General features: G+C 43.3%; 2 protein-coding genes across 4 annotated transcripts; one reads left to right on the top strand and one right to left on the bottom strand.

Annotated features, from left to right (window-relative positions):
• The first annotated feature begins 425 nt into the window (after positions 1-425).
• Positions 426-10,836, top strand: LOC127312954 (uncharacterized). 3 transcript variants are annotated; one of them, XM_051343491.2, is made up of 16 exons: positions 435-688; positions 783-938; positions 1,022-1,112; positions 2,193-2,650; positions 2,741-2,818; positions 3,501-3,655; positions 4,630-4,693; positions 5,515-5,582; positions 5,909-6,164; positions 6,604-6,747; positions 6,854-6,960; positions 7,051-7,104; positions 7,172-7,255; positions 9,500-9,663; positions 10,070-10,216; positions 10,359-10,836. In XM_051343491.2, exons 4-15 carry the CDS (start codon positions 2,314-2,316, stop codon positions 10,212-10,214), a joined length of 1,656 nt encoding a protein of 551 aa, XP_051199451.1. In that variant the 5' UTR covers positions 435-688; positions 783-938; positions 1,022-1,112; positions 2,193-2,313; the 3' UTR covers positions 10,215-10,216; positions 10,359-10,836. The 3 variants fall into 3 exon arrangements, with proteins under 3 accessions (XP_051199453.1, XP_051199452.1, XP_051199451.1); XM_051343492.2 differs by lacking the exon at positions 1,022-1,112 and having other exon boundaries at positions 434-688; XM_051343493.2 differs by lacking the exons at positions 9,500-9,663; positions 10,070-10,216; positions 10,359-10,836 and adding an exon at positions 7,559-7,769 and having other exon boundaries at positions 426-688.
• Positions 10,837-14,302: 3,466 nt separating this feature from the next.
• On the bottom strand, positions 14,303-15,410 carry LOC127312953 (uncharacterized). The gene has a single exon (XM_051343489.2). The coding sequence runs from the start codon at positions 15,180-15,182 to the stop codon at positions 14,574-14,576; it is 609 nt and encodes a 202-aa protein (XP_051199449.1). The 5' UTR covers positions 15,183-15,410; the 3' UTR covers positions 14,303-14,573.
• Positions 15,411-18,313: the final 2,903 nt, after the last annotated feature.

Genomic DNA, 18,313 nt, shown 5'->3' on the forward strand with positions numbered 1-18,313 from the left:
GAATCCTTGAGATGGTGGCGGTTAGGGTTGGAGATTGCGGCGCTAGGGTTTTGTGTGAGGGGCGATACACGAGCACCCCTTTTTTTACGCCGGAGGGAGGCGACAGAGCGGTGGCGCGCACTGACGCCGACACAGAGAGCTAAGCGCGACGAGACGTGTCATTGCGCCTTTGTGGAAACTGCACCGTCGCTGCGCGCCATTTCATGTGTCAATGACGTGTCAGTCTCGCCACTCCCCGCCTCGCTTTTCGCTCTGTCCGGGACGCCTGCAGCGTCCCTTGTGGAGCAGGGATGGCCTCGGGACGTCGGACACCATAGTAAGCAGAGTCGGCAGACTTTAGGGCGTGTGGCTGTAACCGTGGCAGGAGGGTGGATGGAGGTTGAAGAAAAGAAGGAGCCGTCGGATTGAGATCGCACCACCACCTGCGTTTTTGGGCTTTCACACTCGAGGTCGAGGCGTCCCCAAAGTAGTAAAAACTATCCGGCTGAGATCCAGGCTTGCCACCGTGCCGTCGTCCATCTTTCTCCCAAATCCGGAACCGAGGCCAAGATTTTCGCCGGCGCCACCGTCGCACTTGCCTCACTCCACCGAGGCACGCCGCCACCTCGAAACCCTCCTCCGTCGCCCCCTCTGCTGGGTTGGCGCGGAGTGGGGATCCGAGGTCCAGCCGGACTCATCTTCTCCATTGGTAAGCCCTCCCTTTCCTCCTCAGATTTGATCTGGTCTCTTCTCGTCTTCGCTGCGACCAATCCAACCCAATTCTCCCTCCATCCACCTCGCAGGATCCTCCTTCCTCTACATCGCCACCTCCCTCCCTCCCTGATCCCATCCGCCGCCATCTAGTGTCCCTGCGTCTCCAGATCAAGATCTAGACGGACGCCAACTCGCCTTGGAAGCTCGTGCTGCCGCGATCCCTCCGGCTCCCCGTCGACCTCCAGGTAACCTCCCCTTCTGCCTGATCTCTTCTCTCCCAATCTCCTCTTTTTCTTCTCCTATTTAATCTTTTCTTTTAAACAAGCAGCCACAACAACCTTCAGCTTCAACCGAGGCAGCTGCCCAACTCCACCTCATTGTCTCCCTCAGTTGTGGTGCATAGGCACCCGGTGCATTAGGTAGGTTTATTTTTGAAACAGCCCTTGTGTGGGCAGATAAATTGTCCATCAGGTTTAAGCACATGATTGAGATTCTCCTTTGTGATGTAGCAGTCTACCATTTGCAACTTATTTACTAACTTATTTAAACTCTGGAACTTGTATTTATTAAGTTGATGCATTTATGTTTTATGGACTAGAACTTTGGAACTTGGATGATATGTGGATTATGATCTATGTTTCAGTATTTTGTAGACTGTTTTAAGGTCAAAAATTATGACAAATACTTGTTGCAATCATGTGATGCATGCGTTTTTATTTTAGTCCATGGAAGCCATTTACAAATTCAATATTGTATTCTACTGTCATTTGCAATTCCTGTGGCAACCAAACAAGTGTCCATTTCTGGAATTACAGTGTAAATGAAATGTATTCATTTCAAAATGCTACAAATGAAAGGAAAGCGTGGTTTCCAAACGACTTCTTAGTGTAAATGCGTCCATTGCTGGTGATTTTGCCCTCACCCGAGCGCCCGACGTTCTCCTCCTTCAACCGTCTCCCGCAGCCCTTGCCACGGAGGAGTCCGCGAGCTGCCACTGGATCCAGCATCTCTGTCGACCTGACCATCGGGGCTGCTCCCAGATCCGAGCTGCCCTGATGTGTGGTAGATTTCAGATTGGCATGGTGCTTTGAGTTGATTGAGCTGATCACCTTTATGTTCAAAGGCATTGTCATTCAGGATCATCACAAACATGATGTATGCAGCATAATTTGAACCCAAGGCAGCTCCTAGGCAACTAAAGGGTATTATGGTTTGTCCTGGTTTCCGTTTGAACATCAAGTGTATTAGTTAGTGCCAGAAATACCTGTAGGGCAAATTTACAATTGATTATCGGCTCCCAGGTTAAACAAACAGAAGTTTCTCTACCTGGAAATTTTTGCAAAGGCTTTGTTAACTCTGGGGAAAATCACAGTTCTCCTGTTTATGGAGAGAATTTAGATTTGTTTAGAAATTATTTGACTTGGAGAAAATCCTCCCGGCTGAGTTACCGTTGCAGTTTGATGATATTAACCATAATTTTAATCATGATGAACCTGCAGGTGGACTGTATCATTGGTTATCAGCCACAGCTTTAGAAGACGATGTATCTCGTGGGCCTATTCATTCTCGATCGGCCGGTTGAAATTTGTTGAATTGAACAAGGTTACCTGGTCTGGTGATATGTCACTCAGACTTCCACTTCCGCAAGGGCTCTCCTTTTTCAAAAGTGTTGGGTGGTTCGAGGATAGTAAGGTTGACGCTGCTGCCAAACAGCAGCTGTCTCCGAAGTTTAAACTCCAGACAGATAAGGAGGTGTACAGACCTGGTGATTCAGTTACCGCGACTATAGTAATCTGTAGCCCCACCAGTTTAAACGATGATGCGGGAACGGTGTCGGGCGAAGATATCCCATCTCTCTTGGTAGATGGGCTATCATTTGAACTTAAAGGAATTGAGAAGTTGGATAGTCAATGGTTCTCTGTTCCAAAGCCCTTACCAGGGTCTAAGCAAAGGAGAGGTACAGTCTAGCTATAATATGTGAATAATTGATCCATGCATCTTTTATTTTATGTCTGATAATCCAATGGTGTTGTGTTTGGTAACATAGGTGAATATTTGTTTTTGGATTGTTCGGCGCCATCATTAGTCTCTAAAGTAATAATTGCTTCGGGGCAAACAAAAACATGTAAGTTGTCTCTTGTTTTGGAGGATTAATGGAGGTCTAATACTGCACTTATGTGATGTCCATTCCTAGATTGCTTGAAACATAAATATTGTTCATATGCTTTACCTGCATTATTGCCTAGTAGTGTACAAATGCTGGTGTAATACAGTAAATGGAATTTCCTTTAGTCCCTCCGATCCATAATAAGTGTCTGGTGCCTAGTATTCTATGCTTTACCTGCATTCTATGTTTTCCTTGTATTTGATTTTAACTACTCCCTCAGTCCCTCCGATCCATAATAAGTGTCTGGTGCCTAGTTCAAATTTGAGCTAATTTGAACTAAAACCCCGACACTTATTATGGATTGGAGGGAGTAATAGTTATCGATCTATACATGTCTTTGTTTTTCGCATTACCTTAAAGTCAAACTTTAAGCATCCATGATTCTGCATGTGAATTCAAACAAGAATAACAGTATTGGCTATAGCTGGGTAATGACTATGAGGATTTAGGGATATGGCACATCACACATGCATGTTTCTCCGACACTTTATGATCGTTGGTTCCTGTTTGGCCTAGGATCTTCAGCGGATAGCGGAAAATTGTCTCCTGTTAACCTGCTAGCTTAACTAAACTCCCTCGCGTAGGATTTACAATCTTTTTTTAGAAATTGTAACTCAGCTGAAAAATAAACCTTCTGCAGATATTGTACGTCTTGAGCTCCCGAAGATTTTACCACCATCATATAGGGGAATCAGTATTCGGTATATTTATTATGTTAGGAGTACATTGTCTGGGGGATTGATTGAGAGTAATGGAGATCAAACTAAAGGCCATGTAAATAGTGCCATTCAGTTGGTGAGTTTTCTTCTTTCAGTTGACATAAAATTGAACTCCTGAAGTTCAGATATTCTGTACCGAAATATTTTAACTTTTTGATATGGTAACGATCCATACTTTCATTGGTAATTTTTATTATTCTCCAAACTTAGTGCTCTAGCCAGTGACTTGTGAAGTACTTCTAGTGCATGTTTAGTACAAGTCTAGTGGGATCATTTTGGATCTAATGTTCTAACTATCCGAGAAAGGAAATGTACTTAGAACAAAAGGCATTGTTTAGATATAGATATTTGATTTTAGCATAAGATATGAAAACCAAGTAAATACCGTGCAAAACGGGGCGTGGCTGCTCAATCCTTGACCAATTATCCATACAACCTTCTATCCAATGGATACTCTTTAAGTCAAGTTTACTGAAGTGTTAAGACATACAGTTCTAACTAAACGATCTTGCTTAAGTTTCAAAAACATTCTTCACAATAACGTTTTATGCCTGGGGATTTAGCGCATGAGAACCTGTAGACCCAACGTACGACAGAAAGACATTGACTGATCTTAGTTCTAGGCTTCTAGCTCAACCTGGCCTGTAGGACCAGAAGAATGCGATGATAATTTCTTTTATTTTGGTTCATCATGTATGTGTGCCTCCGTTATTTTGTAATGGGAGGCAGCATCAGGCTTCTGTATGTTTGAGCATTATATGTTCCATCTGTTTCTCTATCACACAAGAAACGCTATGGCTAATGTTAGTTTTTGCATCTTCTTAAAGAGAGCCTGATCGTTAATGTTTTTCCATGCTTCTTAAGCTAGCCTTGAGCAGAGTTTGTTAAAAGTTCTTACTGTACTGAAAAATGCAACTTGATACATTTTTCTTATTTGCTAGCATCATGTTCTACTTCATACCCAGTCTGTCATGCAATTATCCAAGTCTCAAGCATAATAATTAAGTCACATCTCAGAAGGATGGCTTAAAATTGGTTTTGTTTCTGTAGGAAGCTCGAGTCCCTTTACAGATATGTGTTTCCCAGAAAAGCAGCAACTTACTTGATGAAGAAGGTCAGTAATGTGAATGCAATAATTTGCGTTGCACTTAAACCACTCTGTGTTACTTCTCTGCTGATTTTCAAAAGTATGTTGTTGATTAAACTATTTTTCTATTAAGTATTATGACTCATTCACTGAAGCATGCGTGCTTACTCTCTAGAGTTACGGACTTCGCTTGATCCTTGATGTAATATCTGGTGCATATTTTTCTATCAAACTAAAAGCAATACATTAAATCTGCAGGGGTGCTATCTATTTTTTTTTGCCAAGGTCGAAAATAATTACGGGTATACGTAACTACCATCATATTCTCAATGATGAAGCCCTTTTTTGCATACACACCGTCTTCTCTATGCATTAATGAATCATATAGTCTGTATTGCTACATCCACTCCTCAGAGTTCTTGCTGTGATTGTTAGCCATAATGATCCTTTCAAAGTTTTCATACAGCTTCACATCTTTGTTCTGTTGGTACGACTTTTTTGTGCTTTGTGTGAAAAATGATGTCATAACACCTTGTCCTTAGTGGCACACAAGTGATTTTGTGCAACACGGACACTCTTTAAGTCAATTCCAGTTCCACCGGGGTCCCTCTAGGTGGATGAATTCCAGTGGTTGCCTCTTTTAGGAAAATACTTGTAGCTTTCTATTTTTCATGAAAATCTACATACACGACAGGCTTTTTAAATAACTACTGGAGACTGACAACACACTCCTCAATTAACATGGAGATTCGAAACAACAAAGGATTGCTGCAGACACAAATCTAGTAATACTAAAGTATTTACTACCATGTTATCATCAGCAATGCTAAACTGTTTGCATATCTCAGGGAGTTTCCCACTCTCAGTTGAGCAACTGAGCATATTTTGGAGGGAAAAAGATGAAGATTCGGAATGGGTGAGTCCTTATTTAGCTTCTAACCCATTTCTCAGATTCATGACACGTAATTATGTTTTATCTGTTTCTTACACGTTTCTTGTATGAGTTTGTTTCTATGGGGATGTCTTGTATGATTTGTCCATAGTCATCTGTATCAGTACTCAGCAGATCTGTATTTGGTAGTTTTATCAACTGATGAAAATGTTAGTAGGAACTGAACTGTTCTCCAACATTTGATATTTTTCATCTATGTGTAGCCAGCAATTTATTGACTAAATCATGTTAATCAGTGATATCCATGATTGCTGATTGAACCCATGCGGACCTATATCCTCTTATTGCAGATCAGAGCAAATGATAATACTGATCTAGAAGAAGGATATGATAGTTCGAAAGATGAAGTTTCATCGGTTTCCTCATACAACCCTTCCAAATCAAATACGGAATTCCCCCTCAGGAACTCAACATCCACACACTCGCTGTCATCACGTCTCTCCACCAATGAAGCATTGTATTCTCAGGGAGAGGGCTCCACTTTCCCATCATATAGTGCCATTCCTCGATTGTCAGTGTCCGAGATTTCAGACGATCATGGTGGAGGTAAAGAGTGAACCTTATAGTTATTGTGGGGTTGTGCGAGAGCTGCAATACTCACAAGGAAATACCACCTTCAAAATGCTGTCATCTTTCGTTCTATAGGATTTATCTTCTTCCTTGCGTCTACTTTTTTTTTTACTTTTCGTTTAACAAGGACTTTTCTAGTGATCCTCACCTTTTCAAATAAAACTTTTTTTTGAGGTATCTCCTCATGTTTTTTAACCAGATTTATTCTCCTTCCATTTCACAATGAAATAACAAGTGTTATATTAGTCCAGTTTCCATGAGAATGCTACCTATTTGTCTTTTCCATAAAAGAGTCAGGGTTCTGTATGAACAAATTTTATGAGCATGTGTAAATGTCTTATGTTAAATATATTATTATATCAGATGGCCTTATACTTTCACTGTGGGTGTTTAATGAAGTAATTGGTACAAACAGGAATGGTGTCACCTCTAAGGAAGCTAGATCATCTGCATTTAGATCACCCTCCACCAAACGGTCAAAGGTTTTCTTTAGATTCCGATAGACCAAAAGATGATGTTGGACTCCCTCTCACACCAAAACATGTTGAACCGTCTGGATGTAAGCCACCATGCCTTTTAGTTTATCACTTCTCCTGTTGTAAATTTATATGCTGTGTGACCAAAGTCGGTTTCCAATGCTTAGTTGCCATTCCAATGTTTTGCAGCAGAAGGCTTTATGAGAGGAAGATCATACAATATACGAATAGATGATCAAGTCTTGCTTCGTTTCTCACCGAAGAATTCTGACTCAACTTATTACTTTGGTGATATGGTATTCTAATTAGCCTTATTATATTATGCTTGTTACTGGTTTACTGTTTTATTGTTGATGAAGTTAATTTTCTGAGTTTACTGGTTGCAGATTGGTGGAGCACTCACTTTTTTCCATGGAACTGGAATACGTAGATGCCTAGAGGTAAAATACCAAGCTTCATGAATTATTATGTATTGAATTGGGATTAACTAGTTATGGTGCTTCACAGGTATCTGTAACCTTGGAAACATCAGAGACAATTAATCCTCGTGTAATACATCCTTCAAGAAGGGTCTCACCCACAATAACCAAGGTATCCTTTCTGCAACTACAGGGGTATCTGCCATTTGTGCATGGAGTCTGATTAGTACATTGTACCTGGTGTTATTTGCTGGAATTAATTTTGATGTGTGCCATTCCGAAGTACCTTATCTTGATAAATAGTACTATGAAGTTCCGCCTTCAATAGATTGCACTGCAAAATCACTGTATTCAAAAATGCTGCCGGCCTTCTTATTTCACATGTTTTGGATGCAAACACCCTCATCTTTTATTGTGGTGTTGGCCGATGTGGGCAAATCTAACTAAGGGGTTACCCTCATGCGGTTCATTGTAGCTGGAGCTGGTCTGCTACCATCATCCTCTTCTGCTACACAAAGTTGTTAAACGCATGGACAGGGTGAAGTTGCCATCTTCACCTTGAATCCAAAGTTGGACGCAGCATGAATCGCACCATATCTGCGATGTAATTGAGCTGCCACCTCCATGAATTGATTATTTACTGGGCAGGAGCTTGCAGATGTGGTCATCCTTTTACATCCCCACCACTAGACATGAACATCCGCTATCTTCCTGGTATTTTTTTTTTGAAAGGGGGGCAAAAGCTTTGCCCCAATCCATTAATTAAGAAGAGAATTGCCCAGTTAATTACCGGGAAACTGGATGGAAAGACCGTTACAACGACACCACCAACAACCACAAACACCAGCAACACCTACAACACAAGAGACTACTCCCAACCCAAGCAACTCCTACAACTATAAAAATTACAGAGAAAATACATCCATCAACCAACTGCGGCCTCCTTTCTTGTGGCACCACTTTTCCTGCTTCTGCTTCTGAGGTACTCTATCACCTTCTGGATTTTGCCACTCGAAGACTTATCCTCTAGGAGGCGAGCAATCTCCTTGCTAGATCCGGGGCTACGCCTCCAACCTGGCAAGAAGGTCACCAAGCTCCTTAGCAAAGAGCGCATCAGAGTTAGGTGCCAAAGCGCTTGACTCGATGACCTTATCGCCACAACGGCTTGCCTCCACCGGTGGTGGTGTGGAAGCCACCTCCGAAGTCACAAGCGAGTCCACCTGCAAGTGAACCATCGATAGAGGAGGGGAGAGGCCCTCACACAGCTCCTGCAGGTCGGGCATGATCTGGATCACATCGATGTCCTCGCACTTAGAGCCTAGGCACATCAGGTTGGGGCGACGGGGAGGCCCGAGGGGAGAAACAACCAAAGAAGCATTCCTCCCCAACCATATCTGTCTCCACATGGGCCGTGTCATCAATGGCTTCATCACCAGCCTTTGACGCCACCGCAGCGACTACATCATCATCAACAACCACAGGCGACTCCTGCTCAGAGGACTCATGCCTAGAGGACTCACATGAAGCAAACAAGTCTGCATGCTCCACAGACTCGGTAACACGCACCAGTAAAAGCTTCAATTTAGTCATCTCATCACGCAAAGGACGAGCCACATCTTCGACGCGGGCATTGACAAGCTGAACAAGCTCTGTGTGCAGCAAGGCAAACTGGGAATGCAAAGCAGAGTCCAAACTGATGTTGGTGTTAAAATCTTTGCAACACCGAGAAGGGGACCTAGGCGGCACCACCACACTCAACGACGAGCGGCCGACCACCTCAGCCCAACTACGGGTTAGCGAAGGGGACCTAGGCTTCCTGGTAATTATCACTCGTCTGCTCAGGTGGCTTTTTGGAGCAGGCTGTTGTGCTCGCAGGCCCGCCAGCCAGCATTCAAGGCTCAACCTCCTCGGTGTGGTTGCTGATGTTTGGTGCTCTCTGAACCAAATGCCACCAGGAGCTGCCTGAGGTTGGATGTGCCCATTGGTAGGTGTGAAAGCATAACCTGCCATGGATGAAAGAGAGTTAGTAAAAGGAAGAAGGAATGGTATTATTGTCCACGATTAGTGGAACATGTAGCCTGATGATACCTTTCCTAATTTATCGACTTTGTAGTGGCACTTTTCACAGCCGTCACTTTGTTTTTTAATATTGAGAAAATATAAAAGGAAAATGGGCTAATGACGTCAAACATTCACATGATAATTCATGCCCTAATGATCAAGACATAATTTAATAAGAACTCTTTTTATTTTACTTTATGGTGATGACAACAATAAACATATCCCAACAATATCAGATGTCATGAGTCTTACTAGCTTATTATTCAAGTAGCTTGGTCTATTTGAATATTGACTTCTATCTGTAGAACACCAATACCTGTTTTATTTTGTGATCCAACGTTGACTCTGTGAACAGGTACACAGTGAACATCATGAAGTTGTTGCAGATCTTCATCAGACGAGCTTTCTCTTTTCCGTTCCTATTGACGGACCAATGTCATTTGCTACTTCAAAGGTCTCTGTACAGTGGTCCCTTAGATTTGAGTTCTTCACAACCCCTGCAGGAATGGACCCATCTAGGTATGTAACATGATGATTTATTGGAGTCGATTTGTGTTTACTATTACTCTTTCGATGTAGATGTGTTCACCACAAAATGTTTCAGTCTCCGATACATTATTTTGATAATATGCCTAGAAGTAGTAAGAAGATATATAACATATAAGACTTGCAAGAGAAATACAAAATATTATTCATGGATGCTCAATCCATGTATTTTTAGACGTATTAGGGGTCAAAGTTTTAAAACATTGACTACACACAAGCTATGCACAACTTATGTTTATAACCGTTAACCAGTTCCTTCAGAGATATTGTTACTTTCGTAATGTTTAGCAAGTATGTTAGAAGCGTTGTATGGTATTGGTTAAGTGTGAATATTCCGGTCGCTAGCTTTGAGTTGGCAATTCTTGTCTCTCTTTGGCAGGTATGAGCATCCACTTCTTGTTGAGAAAAGGGAGAAGGGGGACTGGGTCCTCCCAATAACAGTTTATGCACCTCCACAGCGTAGACGAGCTACTCATGGAAGAAACGATAGATCTGTGTTAGTTGGAAATCTGTTCAACTCTTGAAGGTACGCAATGTTTAGCCACTGCTACCAGAGTATTTTTGAAGTCACTAAATTTTTTTTACTAATGCAATAATGTCCGTTATTTTCCCAACTGTATTCAAGCCACTAATCTGAATATCTAACCCTCCTCCTGTCTTCATTTCAGATTCACAAGTGGCTGCTGTTATTTGAAAATCAGTAGCAGGTTTGTATCTGTGGACCTCTGGTGAGTATTATATGTAGTTCAGCATGCACACCTGGACCCAGGCCCGTACGTGTAAAATACCTATAAAAGGATAAAGAACACATTGAGTGAGGGGAAACTTGGGTTACACAAATAGTCTGTGATGTATATAGCTCATCAACAGAGAACAGACCAGCAACTGCTGCATTTGCACTTGATTTAAGTGAGGCGGCACCGGTAGTGCAAGATACTATACCATACGAACCATTAGCGCATCCAGTGTCACCGCGACATCGAATTTGTACCTGCTCTACGGATGGACTGATTTTTTGGGGGTGCCCAATTAGGTATTTACACCCTTGCGGTTGGTTACATGTACCTGGGATATCTTCCCTGTAATTACATTGTTTTGCGGAAACCATATACAGTACTTGATTGTGCACTGTTGTCTGGGCTGCAAGATCTTGTTGTTGAGGCTGCTATCAGAGAGAACACTCCATACTTGATTGTGAAAAGATACTTTTCGAATCACAAAGTTCTGTTCCATATGTTAGCTAGGCTATCTGCAGAACTGGTGTATGCATGCGATGTCATATTCAGCTATTGCGACCTAGACGCTCGTGTTCTCTCAGAGTTGAACTTTTAGCCGTGGTCCAATCTATCTTGTTCCGTCACATAAAAGGGAAAGTTCCCTTCCGATGGCAAGTAGTGTTTCTTCGATAATAAGGAGCGCTGATTTCTTCTTTGGAGCGGTGTGCTGGAGTTGCGATGAATGTGGTGTTTCCCTTTTCATTTTCGGTGTCGAGTGATGTTGATTCTGAGGTTTCTAGACTTCGTGCTGCTCCAAAAAAGCATGACCGAAAACTGAGAGGTCTACACCATCTACTAGACAACACGTTGTCTTCTGCTATCACACATTAATAACATCGTGCCTGGTATGATCGAGAGACGTGTGCACAAGGCACCATTCACAGGCATTCACGTCGCCGATGAGCCTGTGCACGCCTTGTCCCGTTAGGTATCCTGTCACCTTGCCACACTGATCCTTGCAGTCGCCAACTGGGCAATTGGTGATTTGTTTCGTTTTCCTGGGGCAAGTGGCCCCCTGACAGAAAGAGAGAGAGAGAGAGAGAGAGAGAGACCGAAAGGTGCAAAACAATCGCCGCCGTTGCTGCCGCTACTCCCAAAACCAAACCAGAACTATCGCACGACCGGGAAGTCAAGTCGGAGAGCGGTTTGGAAAATGGTGGCCTGCACCTACCTACGTCCGCAGCTGCCTGCTCCTCGGGAGGAACGCAAGAGGAAGGATCAATCATAGAACAACTTGACAAGTGTTGCATCAGCCTGTCGCCGTCCGGGTGCCGGCAACTTGCTATCCTGGACCTGGATCGGTACTTCTCGTACCTGCATCTTTAATTAGGAGTTGACACTTGGGTCTAATAAGTTGATTGGCATCATCAGCCCAGCTCACCATTGCGATATTTTCCCCTTCCCTTGGAAAAGTAGGCATGTTTAGTACCAACTCATGGTTCTATATTCTGCATTGCTAAATGCTAATACTAATAGTAGTTTATTAGCGTCCTTGTCATGTCAGGGATTCTTGAATCCTACAGGATCGAAATGTTGTTTGATTACTTATAGGAAAACCCTAGAATATTTTCAAGAGGTTGGTGCCCATGGAATTTTTCCTATGAAACGTATAGTGCCAAGGAACCTGTAGGAAAAATATGAAATCCATTGCAAAGGAATCCTAAGTGAATATAGTCATTCAGATTTGCAATTTATCCTAGCTTCTACCTTTTTTTTTTCCGAGTAGCTTCTATTATTGTTACATAGCACACACCACAAAATCGAAGGTTGTTGGAAAAAAAACATCATGTGCCTTGCTGATGTGCGCTCCATGACATCACAGCTCGAGAGCCCTAGCCACTAGGGTTAAAGAAACGTTGTTCTCTGGAGAAATTTCTCACTGATGGACCTGGATCCAACCGATACAGAGAACGTTAGTAATAAGATGTAGAGTACCCATCAGCTGTAGTTATTGTTTATCAGCGCATCTCTTTCGATAACAGAGTTGATTAGTGACACCATGCTGTTGTTGGCTGTTGGTACAGCCTCAGAGGGCAGCAACTTGTGGTCCTCAATAGTCCACTTAGTAGTTTCCAACTAATTAATCAGATAGCTTTCGGAATGTCATCGTGCTAATCAATTAGTTCACCGCCCAAAAGATTTTTCTTCTTCCTTTTTAGTTTACATACATCTTGCGCAAATGAGGGATTAAATTGTTCCAACTAGTTTCTACACCTATTTATCTCATAATTCCATATTCAGAAGCAAAGTTTCCTGCTTGCTTCTTTTATAAGTCTATTGCTGAGACTTATTCGATTGTCGATAACATGTTCACACCGGCTCTTTCGTAGTTTCACATATATTTTTTACTCAGAAGCCAACAGAAGAACCATCAAAACAAGAGATGTGGATAAGAACACATAACAAGGTATTTCATGTGCAATTTTTTAAATACGGTGGAAATGCATGTAGCTTTCATAATAAAATATACTGTTGCAAGTAAACAATTGCTCCTGAAATGCTCAGCAACCATCAGGAAAAGTATACTTTATCAATATGGACAACTAATTTTCAGCAACCTCTCTGTATCTGACTTCTGGAACTGCCAAAAAAGGGAATCGCTTGTACAATTTTGTCTAGCCTAACTTTCTGCTTGGCAATTGGTTGGAGACAACTGTATTAAGCCAACAACAAAACACCACCACCCAAAAGTTCTTTTTTGGACACTATGGCTGACGCTAGATGCTTTCATTGGACACTTGGACTTTTCAAGAGACGACTAGAAATGGAGATGGATATCCAGCAACTTGGAGAGACATGGATAATGCAGTAGATATGGGTCCAGCGTGTTTTGTCCTTGAATCAAAGCATGATTGGAAAGTGAACGCCAAAATTCTGCCGCGCGTTGTAGTCAATTTTGCCTAGATACAAAGTACTTCCCCCGTAAAAGTCCCAGTGTGCATGTATCGTCCAGCATTGCACCTAGAGAGAATTAAGGACATGAAAATGATGTGAAAAATTAAGGTGACGAGTGGTAGACTTGGAGAGAGTTCCGATGGGCACGCCCCCACTCTAGTTAACGCAGGGAGGAAGTTCTTCTACACAATTAAAGGCTGATTGTGAGATCAAAGGGTTGCTCATTGCACAAAATATCCTAGGATTTTTATTATAGGGATAAGATGCATTATGGAGGAGTACTGGATATTTCCATGGGTGGTCGGCTATGGTTTGACAAAGAACCGAATGCACAGTCAACTAAATTTGTGCACAATAACTAGGTCTGAATTTTTTTGTGACGCCCTTCAGCACGGCTATATCGGTACTTTCTGATGTACATAAGTACAAAATCCCAGATCAGCAGTATAATATGCGTGCCATTCTTCCAAGTTGAGGACAAATTAAATAGAACCTTTGGATCTTGTTTAAGATACCAGAACAAAGAATAATTGTTAAAACTAGCGAGCTAGGGATTAGCCTATGTAAGCATCGTTTTCTACCGGCGTACCTACACATCTGCATATTGATAATGCATGGCAACACACAACCGGACTAGAGAAGACTTGACCAAGAAGATTGCGATGCAAAAGAGATCCATTCCCCATCAAGGGGATAGTACATTCACACACACATATTTGTTCACATCCTTTTGCAACAAGTCAACAGAAATAAACACCCCCCGAGCACCCTATGGCAGGTATAGCCACTACAAAAACTGGACTCAACCAAATTAATGGAATCATGGACAAGGAGCTCCATCTTGTGCACACAAGAAAAATGAATTCAGCTGTCATCAACATGGTGACGATCAAGACTGATCTTGATTCAGTTAACAATATCACAGAAGGTCACCTTCAAGATAGAACAAAAACTAAGAACAATTATTCACATTTCAGAGATCAAAACATATGTAGTTACCCAAAGGGATCATTCGTTCCATGATCATTCCACCAGTGTAACTTAGATAATCACTATTTGTTGCCATGGGTGCAAGAGCTTGCACACCCCCACTACAACTATGTTCATCTAGACAGGGGGAAGAGAAAAAAGAATCCAATTCTCCCAACCAAAGTGCAAAAATCCTCACAACAACAAAAACAAAACGATCACAAAACAGCTCTAACTACCTAATTAAGCCAGATAGGGAGCGCACATTTCACCAATCAAATCCATCCTGGACGACCCCAGACCAGGAGGAGGCTGCAGGAATTCAGGGGCCATCGTTCCCTGGAAGACTTCGTCCTCCAAGAAGCTCAAGAAACCCCCAGGGTTGAGGTCCATCCACAGCTCGCCGAGGTCAAGGTCACTGCCGAAGCCGAACTCTCCTTCCTCAAGCTTCACCACCTCGCACTTGATCTTCTTCCTCCTCCTGTTCTCCTCCTGCACCACGAAATCCTCGGCCAGCGCTGCCGTGGCGGGCAACCTCTTCTTCTGTGGCTTCTCTTCTACTGGAGATGACGGCGTCGGCGCCACGCACATCGTCCTAGCCTTGCTGTTGTTGTCCTCCACTGCAGTGGGCGGCTGCTTGTGCTGCCTCCCGGTGAGCCTCTGCACGAGGTCCCGGAAGCTAGCGGCGTCGGTCTTGATGATCTCCGGTGCGACGATGTGGATGATCTTTATCGCCGGCCGCGTGGCAGTGGTCCTGGAAGGTACCATCGCATGGTGGCCTGAGGACTCCTTTTGCTGCGCCGCCGGCGTGGATGGGCTCATGCTGCTGTGGCTGTAGGCGTGCTGTCCCATTAACTTTGTCGAGCAGACAGAGAAAGAGATTAGAGAGGTCGGAGGTGGACGATGGATGCTGATACAGAGCTAGGAATGAGGATGAGAAGCGGGAGTGGGAGGCGTGGAGGTATATATGGCAGACGGACGGAAGGGGGTGACTTGCAAGGATGGTGATGAAGAAAGGAGGAAGAAAACCGGCCAATCTCTAGCTCCAAGGTGAAGTATAGTATACCAGAAGTGATGTCACGAAACGAAAGTGGGGAGTAATTTAAGAAGATGTCGGCCTTATTTTGTACTGGTATGTACTGCATCTTCTGCCGATGAACGCCGTCTGGATTTTAAGCTCTTACGGGTGACAGGTTGAATGGACTTCACGTTAGTTTGTGAGTTGTGACACATGGTAATTTTTTTTGTTTGTTTAGCGAGAAGTGTACTAACTAACATCAATAGAAATTTCATAATAGCACCGTTCTTTGTCTTGTTTGTCCATGTAGTTAGGAGTAGTTAGCATGTAGTAATACATCTTTGTCTTGCTTGTTTGTCCGTCTAGTGAGCATGTACTTATCGCTAGTATGTGGAGGCAATAAACTAGTTTATTTTCGATGGAAGGTGTAGGGAGATATGAGACACCGTGAGCCCACCGCTACGTACAACAGCAGGCGAAATAACTTTTTTTGAGGGCAGCAGGCGAAATAACTTGGAGGTATCCGAAAAGTTTATTTTGCTCCCGGGATCTAGTGATTTCTTTATTTTTAAAAACTCAAAATCGTATTCATAGTATAGAAAACTGAACCCTTTGCATACGTGAAACCTGGAGACATTCCTATACATTGCCATGGTGTTTATCTTGATGATGTGCTTGGGGGTTACCGGTCATCCGCGCGTTCCTTCCCTATCAAATATTTGGGTCTCCCACTTTCGGTTTGGGAGCTTAAAAGGGTGGATTTCCAACCACTTGAGGATAAAATGGCCGGCAAGCTTATCACTTGGGATGGTAAAAACATCAATGCTGCCGGAAGAGGAGCCCTTATCAAGTCCGTCCCCACCTTCCAAGCTATCTTCCATCTCACGCCTCTTAGAATTCCACCGGGGTGTGTGGCTTCCATGAACAAAATTGAGCGGGCATTTCTTTGGGCCGGAACAAAGGAGATCACCGGAGGAAAATGCAAGCTAAATTGGGAGGCGGTTTGTAGGCCAAAAAGTCTTGGAGGCTTAGGTATCCTTCACATTGAAAAATTTGCGAGAGATCTTCGCTTGAGATGGCCTTGGTACGAATGGAGGCACCCAACCAAACTTTGGGTGTGCTTGGGCAACCCATGTGACGAGGTTGACATGGACCTTTTCTATGCCTCAACTACTATCTCCATTGGGAATGGCAAGATTGCTAGTTTTTGGGACTCACCTTGGCTCAATGGCACGAAGCCCAAAGACATAGCTCCTCTTATATATGAAGCTTCTACAAGGAAGAGATGGAAGGTCAACCAAGCGTTGTTGGGCCATGCTTGGGTTAAAAAAATCAAGATGAACATAAACCTCAACATCCAACACTTACATGAGTACATCCGGCTATGGACACTTCTCCGAGGCATTCATCTCAATGAACTTCTTGAAGACACAATCACGTGGAACACCACCAACAATGGAGAGCACTCCTCGGCCGCGGCCTACAAAGCTCAATTCTTCGGCGCCTTGACTACCAACATGAATAGGCTTGTGTGGAAGGCTGGCCCCCCCCCCCCCCCCCCCCCCCGAAGATCAAGTTCTTCGCTTGGTTGGCTCTCCATAATAGGATTTGGACGGCGGACCGTCTTGCGAGGAGGGGTAGAACCAATTGTGGGCGTTGCCCGCTTTGCAACCAAACTCAAGAAACGGTGGCCCACCTTTTCTCCCATTGCCGCTACACCAAGCGCCTTTGGGAAATTGTGAAAAGTTGGATTGGCATACCTTCCATTCACATCCATGAGTGGACGGACGATCTCACCCTCGAGGGTTGGTGGACCAAGATGTTGAATGAGGCTTCGGACAACTGTAAGACATTGGCTCCCTAACCATGCTTCTTAGTTGGACCATTTGGAAGGAGCGGAATGCTAGAGTTTTCAACCACAAGTCCGCACTAACTACCACCCTCCTCAACATCATCAAATCCGAAGTGAAGCTTTGGGTAGCCGCGGGTGCAAAGTGTTTGAGCTTTGTAATAACGGGAGAGTAATCCCTTAGTTCCCTGTCTTTTGTTTTTCTTGGTGGACCTTGGTCTTGTCTAAACTCTTCCCCTTATTTAATGAATAGTGGCAAAGCTTTTGCCACTCGTTTTTAAAAAAAACTTGGAGACATGTAATCGGCAGGCAGCGGCTAACGTAAAATCCATCCATCTAGTGCTCCTTCCCCTTGCCACTGACACTGATGGTATGCTCCCATCCAGTAGCTTTGGGGTTTTGAAGGTGTGGCGGACAACATATCCTCGTCGGCGGGAGGGTTCTTCTTCTTTGTTGGGTTCTTTCTTTTTTTGTTTATCTTGTTTTTCAGTATCATTTTGGGATGTTTAGACAACGGCAATAAGGTTCTTCCCGCCCTATTCTCGCTCTGGTTATGCGTTTAGCGTTGGCAAAGGGTGCGTGGAGTCATGTATCCAGCGGATCACCTGAGATTCATTCGATTTTTGTGTTCATTAGTGTGATCTCAGGCAACTCTCTTCCAATCTACGGTTGTCATTATGGGCGATGAATTCTGCTCTGGTTCTTTTGCACCTTAGCACGATGAATTTCCGTCTATCTAATACAACAAGCTGTATTACGACAAGCTTAGCGCGACTCCGGCAATGGAGGGACGAGCACGACGACGTGTCTTCGGCTCGCTAGTGTGTAGTCGTTGCTAGATGGTCCAAGTACCTATTTTTATTTTTTTATTACTTTTAGGCTGCTTGTACTACCGTTGATGAGTATTAATAGATCGATGGAATTTTCGCAAAAAATACAAAAAACGAAAAAAATCTAAACATAGTAAATGATGTAGCCTACAAGCGTGCGAAAATCGTAATGCAGCATTCTTTGTATGGTGGGCCAAAAAAGAAAAATATGACAAATTTGGAGATGAAATATACATGCCTAGATCTATACTTTTTTATCTGGTTGAGCTTCATGAGGCAGACACGA

Source organism: Lolium perenne, chromosome 7 (assembly GCF_019359855.2).
Source record: "Lolium perenne isolate Kyuss_39 chromosome 7, Kyuss_2.0, whole genome shotgun sequence".
NCBI classification, from domain to species: domain Eukaryota; kingdom Viridiplantae; phylum Streptophyta; class Magnoliopsida; order Poales; family Poaceae; genus Lolium; species Lolium perenne.